The sequence below is a fragment of the Dermochelys coriacea genome, chromosome 12 (assembly GCF_009764565.3).
Source record: "Dermochelys coriacea isolate rDerCor1 chromosome 12, rDerCor1.pri.v4, whole genome shotgun sequence".
In the NCBI taxonomy this organism is placed as follows: Eukaryota; Metazoa; Chordata; order Testudines; family Dermochelyidae; genus Dermochelys; species Dermochelys coriacea.
The window spans coordinates 7,543,166-7,558,620 of record NC_050079.1 but is presented as its reverse complement, the minus strand read 5'-3'; the positions used below and the strand labels follow the sequence as shown (position 1 = coordinate 7,558,620).

Below are 15,455 nucleotides of genomic sequence, written 5' to 3'. Positions count from 1 at the left end.
TTAACAAACCCTGAACAAGCAAAGTGTATCAAAGGAAAGCCAGGATGATGTTTGTATCTGATTGGGTACTAATGCCATTTTCTGGATTTTCTTCTCCCCACCTCAACAAATCCCTTAAAGATCATAAATTGGATTTGACTGGCCACATACCCTGCTGGTGTGAATTAGCATAGCTCCATTTAAATCAATGAAACTACTGCAGTTTCCCCCCACTGGAGCTCTGGTCTCATGTCTTCATCGCCAGATCACCCACAATGTTATCTTTTTGGAGATCACTTGGGGCTGGGGGGGCTTAATGATTTGACTCTTCTCCCCAGTTCCGTGGGACCAGGATTTCACCCAAAATATTGAAGTCAATGGCAAAACTCCACTGACTTCAGTGGGGCCAGGATTTCATCTTCTCTGTCTAAGGTAGGAAGCATGATAAACCTGTGACTTAACTCTAAATATTAAAGCAGCATTGGGCAAACCCAATACATTTGATAGCTATACACGTGGGACCAGATTCTGTGCGAGTGCGGGGTGGTTTTGGTGGCCTGTCATATACAGGAGGTCAACAAGATGATCTAGTGGACCCCTCTCACCGTAAACTCTATGATGTCATTACTCATGGTGAGTTCTACTTTACTGTGCAAATGAATCTCTCTGCTTTTTATATGGCATGAAGTTTTACCTTGCAATGGCTTTTTCAGGAGGGAAGAAAGTTTCTACTAAAAACTTCCTTGACCAACTGTTGGATTTAGAAAGATTTTTATTTATAACATACAACTTGTACTTCAAATTTTAGAAATCAATATAATAATGGTTGCAATTTCGTACCATCGCCTAGCTTCCATTCCCACAACTCTGCCATTGCTTCAACCAAAGAGTTAATTTTTCATTATTTACATTAGAGCTGCAAGTGGCTGGGGGAGGAGTCTTGGTTTGATTTTCAGTGAATTTAGTGCCAGTGAAATGTGCTGGATTGACCAGCCCTGGTGACTGAAGTCTTCTGGACGGCAGAACTACTGCGCCATAGGCAGGGCATGGATACACTTCCTCTAAGCCAGTGGTTCTCAGCCAGGGGTCTGGAGCCCCCTGGGGGGGGGGGGGGGCTGTGAGCAGATTTCAGGTGGTCTGCCAAGCAGGTCTAATGTTACTCACTGGGGTCCAGGGCAGAAAGCCAAAACCCTGCTGTGCAGGGCTGAAGCCCAGGGCCCATCTGGGGCTGAAGCCAAAGCCTGAGCAGCTTAGGGGCCCTGGGCAATTGCCATTTGCTGCTTTCTAAGACCGGCCTGGGCTTTTATATGCAGAAAAACAGTTATTGGGGCACTGGTGGGCTGTGAAGGTTTTATAGCATGTTGCGGAGGGTCTCAGAAAGAAAAAGGTGAGAACCCCTGCCCTAAGCTACTTTGACAAGAAGACACCAATTCCAGGGACTTCAGTCTCCCAAGTCAGTCTTTCACCATACAAGGATGCCAGTTGTGGTGGGTTTTGTGCTGTGGACACTTATCCACTGTAAACTGCATTAAAATCCACGTGTCAGCTCTCATGTAGGCCACCAAACAGCTATTGGCCAGTAATGATTTTCAGCCACTACTGACCTAGGCTGATTTGAATGAGAGGCTCCCTCGCTCAATGCAAATCCAGTGAGCCCTCCCGCCCCTACCCCGTCAATGGTAAACTGCCTTCAAGAGACCCAGTGCAGCGGCGGGAGGGTTAGTTAGTTACTTGACTGGTTGCTGCATTGCTGCCAAATCCTTTCCATGCCTGGAAGCTGAAGAAAGTGCTTGCCCCATAGGCTATCATCACAATGCAGGCAAAGAACTGAAAGAGAGAGCAACACAACAAAGCTCCGTTAGTTTCTCTGCAGCAGAGTGTTATTAACACTTGACGCTAACGCTGCCCAGCACGGTGCTTAGAATCCATGGCACTCATTCAGCTAGCAGAGCAGCAGCTGCCCCAATAAATGCCTGGTCTGATGGATGCCTGATTTAGTGCAAATCCAGACAGGCATCGTGTCTTGGCACAAAAGGCAAGGATCAGCTCTATCAATGGTTCCTATTCCTGCCTCTGCCACTGACTCACTGTAGGAGCCCAGGCAAGTTCCTTAACTGTGCCAACTCCCCCCTCCTTTTCCCCCCGCTGTGAAAGGGGGATCATGTGTTTCAAATGTCACCTAAAGGAGTCAGTGAGGCACCATCCATTCCTATCTGTAAAGTGCAGGGATGCCGTCCAGTTTAAACATTCAAAGAATTTTTAAAAGTCAATCTTATGATGCAAGAGCCTTTTAAAGAGCAGCAACCTGTGTCCCTCTACCAGACTTCATCTAGCGGCACCACCTACGTGCGTGGCACAGGTAAGAAACAGGAGTCACTGAGCGTGACTGAAAGCTGCTTATTTTAATACTGGATCCAAATGAGGTCCATCAGTGAGAATTAGGCACCTAAATACCTTTGATGGTCTCGGCCAAAGTTCTCAAACACAAGTGAGACCCCCTTGAGAAATGGCCATTCCTGGAGCTGAGATTTCTAGATGGGTGGGGCTAAAAAGCCCTTCTGAAGAGTCCCTCAGGATGCCCATCTAACCGGCTATAGCAACATGGTTTAAAGTCTTTCATAATATCATGCACGATGGCTAAGCAGGGTCTGCCAGCGTTTGGCTGGCCATGGCAATGAGACCTATCAGTTAGGAGGAGGATGGTCTTTCCCAAGGTGGGGACTTAAACTAGACAGTAGTGTTGCCTAGGCTCTTAGCTAGGCTAAAGCCTAATTTTTAGATCATGTTTTGGCCCCCTGCATGCTGAGTAACCTATTTTTTCCCAAGAGTAAAATGGGGAAGGAGAAAGAGTGGCAGCTGTGGGAGAAGCAGGAGGTCATGAGGCTGAGCCAGAGGAGTGACAGGGCAGCTGTGCTGCCTGGCTTCAGCTGGGTGACCCAGCCAAAGAGGTGAGGGCCTGGCAGGCAGGCCTCATTGTTATTTATGTAGCAGTAAGTGCCTGCCTGGTGAGCTAGGCATGGTCCAAACACGAGACAGCCTGATCACTGCCCTGAAGAGCTTAGTCTTTTAAGACAACAGATGAAGGGTGGGGGAAAAGAAAACCCATAGCAGCATGATTGGGAAGGTGGGCGGGGGGGCTTTGTTTGGATTTATTTTATCATATTTTTTGCATGAACTCTTCCCCAGCTGCTCTCCTAGTGAACCAACATTAGCCGACAAATTTCTTGTAGGTATCACAGCAGAAGTTGGGCTTGAGCAGGAATTTGCAGGACAGGCTAGCAACCTGGTGTATCAGCCCGGGGAGATGGGGCTGTGGGTGGGCAGCAGAATGCAGGACAGCCCAGAGACAGCCGTGGGAGAATCGGATAAACAGGGCATTTTGCAGGGGAGTGGGTGGGGAATAGCACTGTATGAGGAAGCTGTGTTTTGCCAGCAGAGTAGAGGATTGACCAGCAGGAGCAGATGCTGCAGAGCTGGGATAGAGGATCATCTCTGTGTGCTCAGGTTTCAGAGTAGCAGCCGTGTTAGTCTATATTCGCAAAAAGAAAAGGAGTACTTGTGGCACCTTAGAGACTAACAAATTTATTTGAGCATAAGCTTTCGTGAGCTACAGCTCACTTCATTGGATGCATCCAATGAAGTGAGCTGTAGCTCACGAAAGCTTATGCTCAAATAAATGTTAGTCTCTAAGGTGCCACAAGTCCTCCTTTTCTTTTCACCTGGTTCATTAACTCATTGGTGACACCAGCAGCATGGGTGGGGCCTCATGTTCCCACCTGCACCGCCCAGATCCTATGTTGAAACTAAAATTGCTCTGAGGAAGCATGTCTTGCTAGAAAGGTGCTAACAGTTTCCCTGGCTTGCCTAGAGGGGATTTTACATGGACTGCTCTTCTTTGCCTTGGCTCTGTACCTTGAAAACAGAGCCTCTCATGGGGAGAGCCAAGCATGCTGGCAACAGACTATGGAGGGAACGCACCAGCCGGGTAACACATCGCTGAACTGACAGTCCTGTCCGCCTGGGTCACTTTCACTCATCTTCCTAAAAGCCTCGCTCCTTTTTCCTGCTTGGTTTGGATCTCGGGCAGGTAAAAGTCATCTAGTCTCAAGGGCCAAGTCGACACTCCAGAGTTAGGTCTATGTAAGGCAGATTACGTCCACCTAACTCTGTGTCTACATTAGTGGTGTTCCTGTCGATGTCAGTTGCACGCTACACTGACCTAATAACTCCACCTCCGTGAGAGGTGTACATAAGAACAACCCTACTGGGTCAGACCAAGGGTCCATCTAGCCCAGTGTCCTGTCTTCTGCCAGTGGCCAGTGCCAGGTGCCCCAGAGGGAATGAACAGAATGGGGAATCAAGTGATCCACCCCCTGTCTCTCATTCCCTGCTTCTGGCAAACAGAAGCTAGGGACACCTATCGCTTAGGTCAATGTAGTTAGGGCAATATGGTATCTGCAGCACCAAGCAGTCGGGCTCCCAGGTGGGAGCTCCCCCCAATGCCCCTCTTCAGTCGGTGTGAATGCTCCAGGTGAGGACACACTCCAGCGGCAGAAGAAAGGCAGTGTGGACATGAGAAAACACAGTAATTACAGCAAGTTGACCTAATGTAGGACGACTTAACTGTGTAGTGCAGACAAGGCCTAGGTGAACACAGCACAGTCCAGAAGGGTCCCATAGCAGAGAGAAATAGGAAAAGCAGGGGACCCATTCTATACTTACTGATGCAGCTGCTCTTTTATTGTAGTCCCCGGGTAGCCAGACATGAGCCTGAACGGCGGCGGAGCACGTAATAAACGCAGTCACGTACAGGACAGTCGCAGCCGTGTTGAATATCACTAACTAGGGAAAGAAAAGGATGTTTTCTGTCAAAGGACCACTCTGTTTCCTTTTCTTCCTGTTACTTGTTTATCTATCACGCTGATTTGCTCAGACCTGTCTGAAAACCAGGCCCCTTTCAGATGTTTCAAATGGGGCACCCAACATGACTGGTCACTTCTGAAAATGTAAGCCACACACCACAAAATATATTAATTCATCTGGCTCCACCCTGCGGTATCCCCTGGCAGAGAGGAGTTTAGCAAAGATCTCAGATTGGACAAACCCGTTCTCATGCAGAGGGGCAAGGCCAGGTTTCCCCACCTCTCGCCCCTATGAATTTGCAAATGGTATCAGAAAACCCATGTCCAGCGCAAGGAGCACTGTGTTATAGCACAGGTAAGTGAGCACTGCTAACTGCTTCACTTGTGATTGCCATACCAGACACATCCTGCACATGTTTGAAAGGTGAGGAAGAAGCATTACATTTTGAATAGGCCCACAGAATATGCATTAGATAATAAATGGAGATATACTTATCTCATAGAACTGGAAGGGTCCTTGAAAAGTCATTGAGTCCAGTCCCCTGCCTTCACAGCAGGACCAAGTACCGTCCCTTATTTTTGCCCCGATCCCTAAATGGCCCCCTCAGGGATTGAACTCACAACCCTAGGTGTAGCAGGCCAATGCACATAAATATCTGAAGTGTGCTGTTTTCTTTGAACAGTAGGTGTCAGGTTGGTTGCATGCACAACTCAGGTTACTGCATGCAAATGCATCCAGCACTTGCATTCACCCTGCTGATTTGCAATAGCAAATAAAGCATGCGTTAAATCAGCAGTTCTCAACCAGGGGTCCAAGGCCTCCTGGGGGGGTCCACGAGCAGGTTTCAGGGGGGGCGCAAAGCAGGGCTGGCATTAGACTCACTGGGGCCTAGGGCAGCAAGCCAAAGCCCTGCCAGCCCGAGCACCGTCACCTGGAGCTGAAGCCAAAGCCTGAGCAACTTAGCTTCATGAGGGCCCCTGTGGCATGTAGCCCTGTGCAATTGCCCTGCTTGCTACCCCCAATACAGGCCCTGACTTTTATATGCAGAAAAACAGTTGTGGCACAGGTGGGTCGTAGAGTTTTTGTAGTATATTGGAGGGGGCTCAGAAAGAAAAAGATTCAGAACCCCGGCACTAAATCATGCCGAAAGTGTTTGAAAAATCTGCTTAGAGGGTTAAAGTAATATTTACAATTGCGGCTGGACTTTCGCAGAGTGATCTGTGGAATCCTGTAGACATATTGCAGCTTCGGGGGAGTTCTGAAAAGCCCCGTGGCTCAGTGACACGGGCAGAAGAAAACTAAACAGCTAGCGAAGAGAGAATGTGTGCAGTGATGAATACACTGCGTCACTGGTACTAACAGCACCCCTTTCGAGTAAGTAGGGACTATGCAGGTAATTAACAGGACAGTGTATCTTTCCCACTTTACTTAGGAACTTGGTACACTAAAATGGGGGGTTTGTTAAAGAGCAGGAATTGCACTGGACATAAAACCCCCTAGCATTGCACAGGGAACCAACCTGGCGGTCTGAAGAGAGGAGCACTCACTCCATGCAGCCTTATATGGGCCAGTCCAGTTCTCTCCCGGGCCTTGAGCTAAAGGGCTCTGCAGCCCTTTGTTTTACTATTGCAAGGACGTGTTCTTTTGCCTTTGTTATTTCTGGGGCCCAATCCTGCATTCCTTGCAGCATCAAACCTCCCACCCCAACTCAAGGGCAATTTCATTATGCCAGGAATGTAGATGCAAACTGTTAGTGGGTTACTTCCTTCCTTTAAAAAGCCTGTCCAGACATAGACTAAATGCTGTGGAGTCAGGCCCTTCCTGTGTCAGGGCACCACCACCTGTGCCTCCACGCTGGGGTCTAGTTCCTTGGTATATCAGCCTTCAACTCGTACAACCATAGGCGCCAACTTCTCTTTTCCGTGAGTGCTTGACCCCCCCGTCCCTGGCTCTGCTCCCACTCCACCCCGTCCATGAGGCCCTGCCTCTTCCAACCCCTTCCCCAAAATCCCTGCCCCAACTCCGCCCCCTCCCTGCCCCTATTCCAACTCCTTCCCCAAATCCCCACGCTGGCCCCGCCTCTTTCCCACCTCCTCCCCTAAGCACACCACATTCCCGCTCTTCCTCCCGCCCATCCAGAGTGCTAATGCTGCCAAACAGCTGTTTGGCGGTGGCCAAGCGGGAAGCGCTGGGAGGTAGGTGGAGGGCGGGAGGTGAGGGGAGCGTGGGTGCAGAATACCCACTAATTTTTCCCCTCCAGCCCCAGAGCACCCACAGAGTCGGCACCTATACCTACAACTAAGAGGGCTGCAACACTGAAAAAGAGTCAGGTCCCCTGCTCTCGCCTTGATTCCACAGGTACTGGGACCAGAGGTGCTGGCTTGAAGTGGTTTCCGTCATATACAGGATTTACAGTTTGGGTCAGTGACTCTCAGCACCCCCACTGTACAAACAGTTCCAGTACACCAACTAGATTGAAAGCTGGATGCAACGTTGGTTGAAGGTTAATCCCTTATATTGCTCTGAGGCCTAAATCACTACCTATTTAGGCCAAAATTCAAAGAAGTGCGGTAACACTGGTGTAAACCCAGAGTCGTCCCATTAAAACCAGCTGAGTTATTTAATGTTCGTTGAAGCATCATCCATAACATCGTGCCCTTTACTTTCAACTGTAAAAGGCTTTTTAGAAGCATAGTGAAATGTGTCTATTCCCTGCAAAATGTTATCCTTTCCTAGGCCTAGTTTAAATCTAGAAAATTTGCACTGGTGTAATTGAATTGCTATAGTTTCACCAGCACAAACCATTAATAAAGATGCATTTATGTGAGTTTAGCTTAAGCTAAACTGCTACACGTGTGACTTAAACCTCTTTAAGTGCAGCTCCATTTGAGGGTGGATTGGTGTGACTAAATTGATTTAATTGCACTTGTGCAAGTTTTCTAATATACCCAAGCCCCTGTTTGATAACTTTGTGCCAGCTCCCCCTCAGTGGTATAAAGGGATATAAAGCAGGTGTGACTTCAGCACAATTGCCATTAATAGAAATCAGGTGCATTACACAAGTGTGAAACTGGCACATGAGAGGACAGTGAAGCCTATTGTGTTTTGAAGGAAACTGAATGTCGCGTTCGCTTCAATGCAAGTTTGAGTGCACGGAGGCCAGATTTATACTAAAAATTTAAGTCAACCCAGCAATGTCGCTCAGGGGTGTGAAAAATCCACATGGTGAGCGATGTAGTTAAGCTGACCCTCAGTGTAGGCAGCCACAGGTGGACGGGACAATTCTTCCATCAACCTAGCTACCAACTCTTGGGGAGGTGGATTATTGATTACACAGATGGGAGAACTCCTCCCATCTCTGTAATGAATGGCTAGAGTGGCACTTTTCAGATGGCTTTTTAAATGCAAATGTCTCAGTAACTGATGGGTCGAGTTAAAATCAAATAACATGACAAAATAAAGGGATGTTGGATGCAGATGACATTCTGTCAGAATCAATCTTAGGGTACATCTAATCGTCAACCCCATAAAACCATTTAACGTGGAATGATTTCCCCTGTGAAATACACCATTTATCTGCAGCTCCAGGGGCTTACCACAACAGGCCAGGGGATCATGTAGAGCTTCCTCTGAAGCTGCAGTAGATACATCACAAACAGAATGACTGTTACCAGCCAGAAAAAGATGGCTACGAACATCACCCAGCCGTATGCTGGAATGGGTTGGTAAAACGTACTGGCAATAAGAGCCCACACCAGCAAGCCGAGCACCTGTGGAACGGAAAGGAAAAAGTGGTTAATAGGAAGGAATCAAAGAAATCTTTACAATTCTTCTTTCAGGGAGAGTTGCCATTGATGTCAATGGGAGCATGATCCAGCCCTCAGTTAATGAGCTCTGTCATTCATTGTTTGCAAGTGCTTCCTGCTTAAGTTTTGTAGATATATATACCTGGAATGTCAAGCCTCCACTTTCCCTGGCTTTGCTGGAAAACTCTTTCAAGACCTCAGATGTGGTTTGTGAGCTTTCTTAAGGCTTATTTGATAGGGTGGGGATGTCGACTCTTTAACAAAGAGATCTTTTCTCCCAACTGTTTGTTTAAGCATTTGAGTTAAATGACGTGTTAACAAAAAACAAACTAGACCAATGACTTTCAGCAGTCTGAATGTAAATCCCTTCTTTTCTCGATTAATCAGGTTTAATTGCCTGGTAACTGTGATATCATAATCCTACAAGTTGTCCATAGAGTTTTTCAGGAAGACCTCAATTTCTAATGTAAAAATCAAAAGAAAGAAAGAAAGAAAGAAAACCATTTGGGCCCTTATTCAAATATCACAATGAAGCTAAAATGGCACAAAACTCACAATTTATCCCCCTTTCCAGGTTGCTGTTAACATTTCTTTCAGGGGGATGGAATCTGTTGTCAGTCCTGTGGCTTGTTTTTAGAGAGGATGAAATCTCCAGTGACATGCATTGGGTTGATCTGACCCCAGGGAAGGTAGGTGGCACGATCATTGTGTGAAATCAAGCCCTGTAATTGGCATGGCACTTTCCCACATTGTCTTCCCCACTTGGGTTTCTCATAACTATTTATAAACAGTGACAGTGATTACTTTAAACCTGCGGGCGTTGGCTGGTTCTTTAATGAAACAAGTTCCCTCCACCCCTGTAGGGCTGGCCTCTTTATTTTTTTTCTGTCAATGACCTTGAGATTCCCTGGTGTATGTTACTGATTACTATTAATCATCAGAATAATGACTAGTCATAATGGCTGATATTGACCTAACACTTCATAGCCAGTGATCTCAACCTACCCTCACCAAGCTGGTCCCATGTAATCATGCCTCACCTGCTCTCATTTTCCCCTCTCAATCCCTCTGCTCTTCCCAATCCTCTGTCCTGGCTCTTTTCCCCAGTCTCAGCTTCACACTGTCCCATAAGGCCTAGAATAGTCCCCCTCCCCTCAACAACCCTCTCTCCCCTCCTCCAGATTCCTCCTTAACACCAGCTTCTCCTCCATATCCTTCTTTTGTCTCATCATAAGGAATCCCCACCTCCTCCCTCTCCTTGACCGGCTGTCTTGTGCGTGTAGCTTGTCTGACTTGGCTTGGAAGCTCCTTGGGGCGGGGGGTGTATCTTACACTATCGCACCATGTAAACACAGGACACATCGGCACTGGGGTGGGGAAGGGTGAGCCAAAGGCACTGCAGGAATCCCCTCTGAAGTGCCAGGAGGCAGGCAGGATCTTGTCTGAGAGTCTTGCACAGTAAACGGTGTGGAGGTCGTTAAGAGGGGGAAAAGGGCTTGGAAGACTATGAAAACACTGGCTGTATAAGGAAAGGGCCCTGTGGTGGGGTGAGCTACTCCCACTAGTCCTACAAGGGCTGGGTGGGGCCAAACAGCTAAATAGGCTGCAAACAGGGGAGCGTTAGACCAGAGGCAGCTGGTTGGAGAGAGGCTCACCTGTGCAGGAAGAAGCCGGACCTATAAAGCCAAGGAACAGGCCCCAGCCAGGGCTGCTGAGAAAGGGTAGTTGCTCCCTGGGAAGAGGGAGGGTGTTTGAGTGCGGCAAGGCACTAGTCTACAGTTTCTCCTGGGAGCTGGAGCTGGAGCATCCAGAGAGAGAAGGGGAACCAGAGTGTAGGACGCAGTCCAGAGAAGGGGCCCATGAGGGCAGAGAGAGGAAAGCCCAGAACTGCTGAGCTAAGGGTCCCTGGACTGGAACCCGGAAAAGGGGGCAGACTCAGTTTCCCCTACCAGCTACCGAGGACATGGCATAGACTGGAAGCAGTGAATGGCAAGACTGCCTAGGAGTGATGATGGACTGTACCCTGGAAGGGGGCACACTGAGTGACCTGGCTGGAGGGCTAAGTCATGGAGGACACACTGAGGGTCCCGGAGTGAGAGAGGCGCTGCAGACCAGAGGATGAGACAGAGGGATGGCGTGCAAACCGCAGAAGGGGGTGTCTACCTTGAGAGCTAATCCCCTGAGTGACCAGGAGGAGGCGCCAGACCAGCAGCGAGTGGAGCACCCCGTGACAGGCCCTCAAACAAATCACTCTTTACATGGGCCTTCCCCACACCCTGCCTCCCCACAGTAAGAGAGCAGGCCAGGATCATGCCCCTGAGAGCAGAGAGGGATGAGACCTTACCTGTGCAAAGCAGTAATTTACTGGCTGAATCTGCACTGTTTATAAGCAAAGGGTGAACTGGCTTAAATGTAAAAAGAAAAGGAGTACTTGTGGCACCTTAGAGACTAACAAATTTATTTAAGCATAAGTTTTCGTGAGCTACAGCTGTCGAGCTGTAGCTCACGAAAGCTTATGCTCAAATAAATTTGTTAGTCTCTAAGGTGCCACAAGTCCTCCTTTTCTTTTTGCGAATACAGACTAACACGGCTGCTACTCTGAAACCTGGCTTAAATGTGTCTCTGGTCGGGGGCTACACCTGTCCAACTAGAGCTGATGCTGAAGTCAATTTAGTTAAAACTGGTGCAACTGTTTCTGAGACTGGCTCTGCTTGGGAAGTGACCTAATATGAGGAAGGGGCCGGGAGATCTCAGCTCAGCCTTTATTCACAGAGCGATGTCTCCTGCCTCTCGGCCGCAGGGAAAGGCGCGTTAGAAATGCAGAAGGGAAGGAATCGTGGGTCTTTGGCAGAAAGCTGGGGGTGGGGTGAGGGGGACGCTGGCTGAGAAAACACCCCTGTCGGCAGTTACCCCCATCTTGGGGGAAACCGACTCTTTCCTTACCTAGCGATGCTGCAGCCCGTGGCAGGAGCCATTGGTGCAGCATCGCTGTGTTCATCCAGCGGGGCCCTAGGGGTTTCCATCATACCACTGGGAACTCTGTATTTGTCATGTTGACTGTGCCTGCAGCGTTCGCTTATTGCAGCCCGGTTCCCTTTTAGATCTTTTCTCTCCTCATGGCTGCTGTTTTCCCTTTGCCGGGGCCCTGCCCCCCAAGGTCCCTACAGACCCTCTGCCACCCTTTGGTTGTGGTGAGAGGGGGTTGTGGGGGAGGAGCTGGAGAGATGTACCAAAATCAGGTTACAGACGCATTTAGAAGGGGGATGAAAGGATGAATCTGCCGGGCCTTCGCAAACGCATCTCTCAGCCCCAAAGGTGCAGCCCGATGGGGAAGGTTGAGGAGAGGGGTCATGGGAAGGGACTATAGACAAAAATGCCTCTGTCCTGTAGCTGGGCTGGTGGAAAGATCAACAGGAGGGTAAAATGCTCGGGGGGCATGGGGATGGTCTCTTAACCCCCAAATGCCTGGTGATTAGTTACCATTAATAGTCACTCCAGGCCGCAGTGAAACCTTAGGAATGGGCAGCCAAAATTTTGTGTTGCTGGGCACTAAGCGATCGATTTGCCAGAAGCCCAAGGGCCTCCCCTCTCTTACTGACCTCAGCAAGACACGGGGTTGGCCCAGTGTGCAGCTAAGATGACACCGGTTTAGCCCCCATAACGAATACCCGAGAGTCTGCCTAATGGAAATCACTGCTTAGCTGAATGTGTCAGCACTCGACATCCTGAAGACGGGCGTGGGCCATGTAACTTGGGTTGCCAACTTTGGAATCGCACAAAAATGAACACCCTAGCCCCGCCCCCTTCCCTGAGGCCATGCCCCCTGCCCTGCCCCTTCCCCGAGGCCATGCCCCCTGCTCCGCCCCTTCCCTGAGGCCCTGCGCCCTGCTTGCTACATTTCCCTACCCACACTCCCTTTCACCGGGCTGGGGCAGGGGGTTGGGGTGCGGGAGGGGGTGCAGGCTCCAGCTGGGGGTGCGGGCTCTGGGATGAGACCAGAAACGAGGGGTTCAGGGAGCAGGAGGGGGCTCCAGACTGGGGGGTGGGGCAGAGAGGTTCAAGGTGTGGGAGGGGGCTTTGGGCTGGGGTAGGGGGGTGGGGTGCAGGGAGGGGGAGGGCTCTCTCTGGGGGGTGCAGGCTCTGGGGATGAGGGGTTTGGGATGCAGGAGGGGGCTCCAGGCTGGGGGGGTGAGGCAGAGGGGTTCAAGGTGTGGGAGCGGGCTTTGGGCTGGGGCAGGGGGTGGGGTGCAGGGAGGGTGAGGGCTCCGGCTGGGGGTGTAGGCTCTGGGGTGGAGCCGGGGATGAGGGGTTCAGGATGTGGCAGGGGGCTCTGGGCTGGGGCAGGGGGTTGGGGTGTGGGAGGTATGAGGGCTCTGGGCTGGGGGTGCAGGCTCTGGGGTAGGGCTGGGGATGAGAGGTTTGGGGGGGCTCAGGGTTGGGGCATGGGCTTACTTCCAGTTGCTCCCGGTCAGCGGCGCAGTGGGGGGGCTAAAGCAGGCTGTGCTGCACCCCGGAAGCGGCCAGCAGCAGGTCCAGCTCCTGGGCGGAGGTGTGGCAGGCAGCTCTGTGCGCTGCTGTCAACCACAGGCACCGCCCCTGCAGCTCCCATTGGCCGCAGTTCCCTGCCAATGGGAGTGTGGAGCCGGTGCTCAGGGCAGGGCAGCGCATGGAACCCCGTGGGGGCCTCCCACCCTCAGCCTAGGAACCGGACCTGCTGGCCACTTCCGGGGCGCAGCGCGGAGCCAGGACAGGTAGGAACTAGCCTGGCTTAGCTCCATAGCGCCTCTGACCGGACTTCTAACGGCCCGGTCAGTGGTGCTGACCGGAACCGCCAAGGTCCCTTTTCAACCAGGTGTTCCAGTCGAAAACCGGACACCTGGTCACCCTCAATGTCCTAGGCACTGCAGGCTGCACTCGCCCCAGACCTGCCTTGGTGAGTAACCAGAGCAGAAATGAGCAATACATACAGCAAGGCCCATGATAATAAAACAGCCTGTTGGAAGCCAGAGGTACAAGAGAGGGGGGGCTGGAGAGTGTGCCCAGGATAGGGAGATCGTGTTGTCTAGTGGTGAGGGCATCAGATTAGGCCTCAGGAGACTAGGGTTCTTCTCCCATCTCTGCCACTGACTCAATGGGACCCTAACAAGTCAGTCACTTCACTTCTCTGTGCCTCAATCCCCCCCGCCCCGTAAAATGGAGCTAGTCATGCTGGGCCACCCTGAGATCTATGGGTGCCGAGTGCTCAGAATTGTTTTGATTTCATTAGAGCCATGGGGCCCTGCCTTCCCACCAACTTCGCTCTTCTATCTCGGGGAAGGCAGCCGCTCTGCTCCAGCTGAGCTCAGTGACAAGACACAGGGCAGAAGCTGGTTCTCCCCCCACTTTTATTTAGGGCTTTATACACTAAACTATATTACACCTTGCAACATATTTTGTTTAAATGACACTCTTGAGACCTGTGGTTTTTTGGTGGGTTTTTTCCACCAAATGCATCTGATGAAGTGAGCTGTAGCTCACGAAACATTATGCTCAAATAAATGTGTTAGTCTCTAAGGTGCCACAAGTCCTCCTTTTCTTTTTGCGAATACAGACTAACACGGCTGCTACTCTGAAACCTGCCTGAGAAGCTGTTTCACTGACGGGCCTGATCCAAGCTTTCATGCAAGATTTTGAATCTACTTGCCAGTGAGTTATGATTCTGTCTGCAGTCGCCATACTTCCTGTTGGTTCTATTCCTGGCTCTGCCACCGACCTGCTGAGGGACCTAGGGTGAGTCACGTTGCCACTCTGTGCCTCAGTTTCCCCTTCCGCTTTTTTTTTTTTATTTAGATGGCAACCTCTTTGGGACAGGGACTCTCTCTTATGCATGTACAGCACCTTGCACTATTATGATGATCTGTATTACCACAGTGCTTAAGAGCCCTAATCATGGACCAAGAGCCCATTGTGCGAGGTGCTGTACAAACAGAACAAAAACCAATGGATTCTCTAGGCATTACCATAAAACAAATAATAGCTTCTACTTATCCACCTTTGCCATGCCTTGGCGAGCCCTCATTTACCTCCCTCCCATAATATACATGGCTGAGCGCTGCTACCTGTTGGTCAGTGTGCCGACAGCCTCCTAATTGTTTAATTGATCACGGCCTCTCTGTGCACTGCCTTCCTCTGAGAAGCTGAGAGTTGTACTCATTCACTCTGCTCGCAGCCCCCTCTGTAGTGTGGGCAACCCCAGCTCTCAAGGATGAAAGAAAGTTACTCAGGACATTTGCTTTCTGGCCTTACTGAGCAACTCAGTCGAAATCGAAGTAGTAAGAGAATTAGAGCCCTGATTCTCTTCTCACACCAGTTTTATCCCATTCAGCTTCAGTGGAGTTACTCTCAGTTTACACCAGTGTGGGAGACAGGAGAATCAGGCTTTGTGTTGGAAGAGGAAATCTTAGTTGATTTTACTCAATTTCTGAATTAAAACTCCAAATTTGTAAAACAAAGTGGGGTTGTGCCAGCCCAGTACTTGGCCAGGAGACCTCCTTGTGGGGGTGGAGGGGGGTAGAGACCGTCCTAGAGATGGCATGCTTCCCTCTGAGCCAGGACAGAACCAATGCCCCAGCATGGGGCAGTAGGGCACTGCTTCTGGAGTGCCCTACCGCCCCATGCTGGGGCCCTGGTTCCGTACCAACTAGTCTTCTGGAGAACTGCCAAACCAAGGCCCTGGATCTTCAATGAGCACAAGCAGCCCATAGCACTCTTTCTGCAAGAGTAAGGGGTGCCAATCATGGTGCCCTAGCTAAGTCACAATGTGAGTAA

At 50.2% G+C, this 15,455-nt stretch overlaps 1 protein-coding gene across 1 annotated transcript in view; it reads right to left on the bottom strand.

Moving 5' to 3' along the window:
- Positions 1–733: 733 nt before the first annotated feature.
- The window catches only part of LOC119841239 (plasmolipin), a 28,805-nt gene continuing 14,083 nt past the window's right edge, over positions 734–15,455 (bottom strand). Inside the window, exons 2-4 of the mRNA XM_038368507.2 lie at positions 8,439–8,612; positions 4,702–4,821; positions 734–1,806 (exon numbers count right to left, since the gene is read on the bottom strand). Of these exons, the coding sequence (XP_038224435.1) occupies positions 1,699–1,806; positions 4,702–4,821; positions 8,439–8,612 (402 nt within the window). The 3' untranslated portion in view covers positions 734–1,698. The remainder of the gene's footprint in view (positions 1,807–4,701; positions 4,822–8,438; positions 8,613–15,455) is intronic.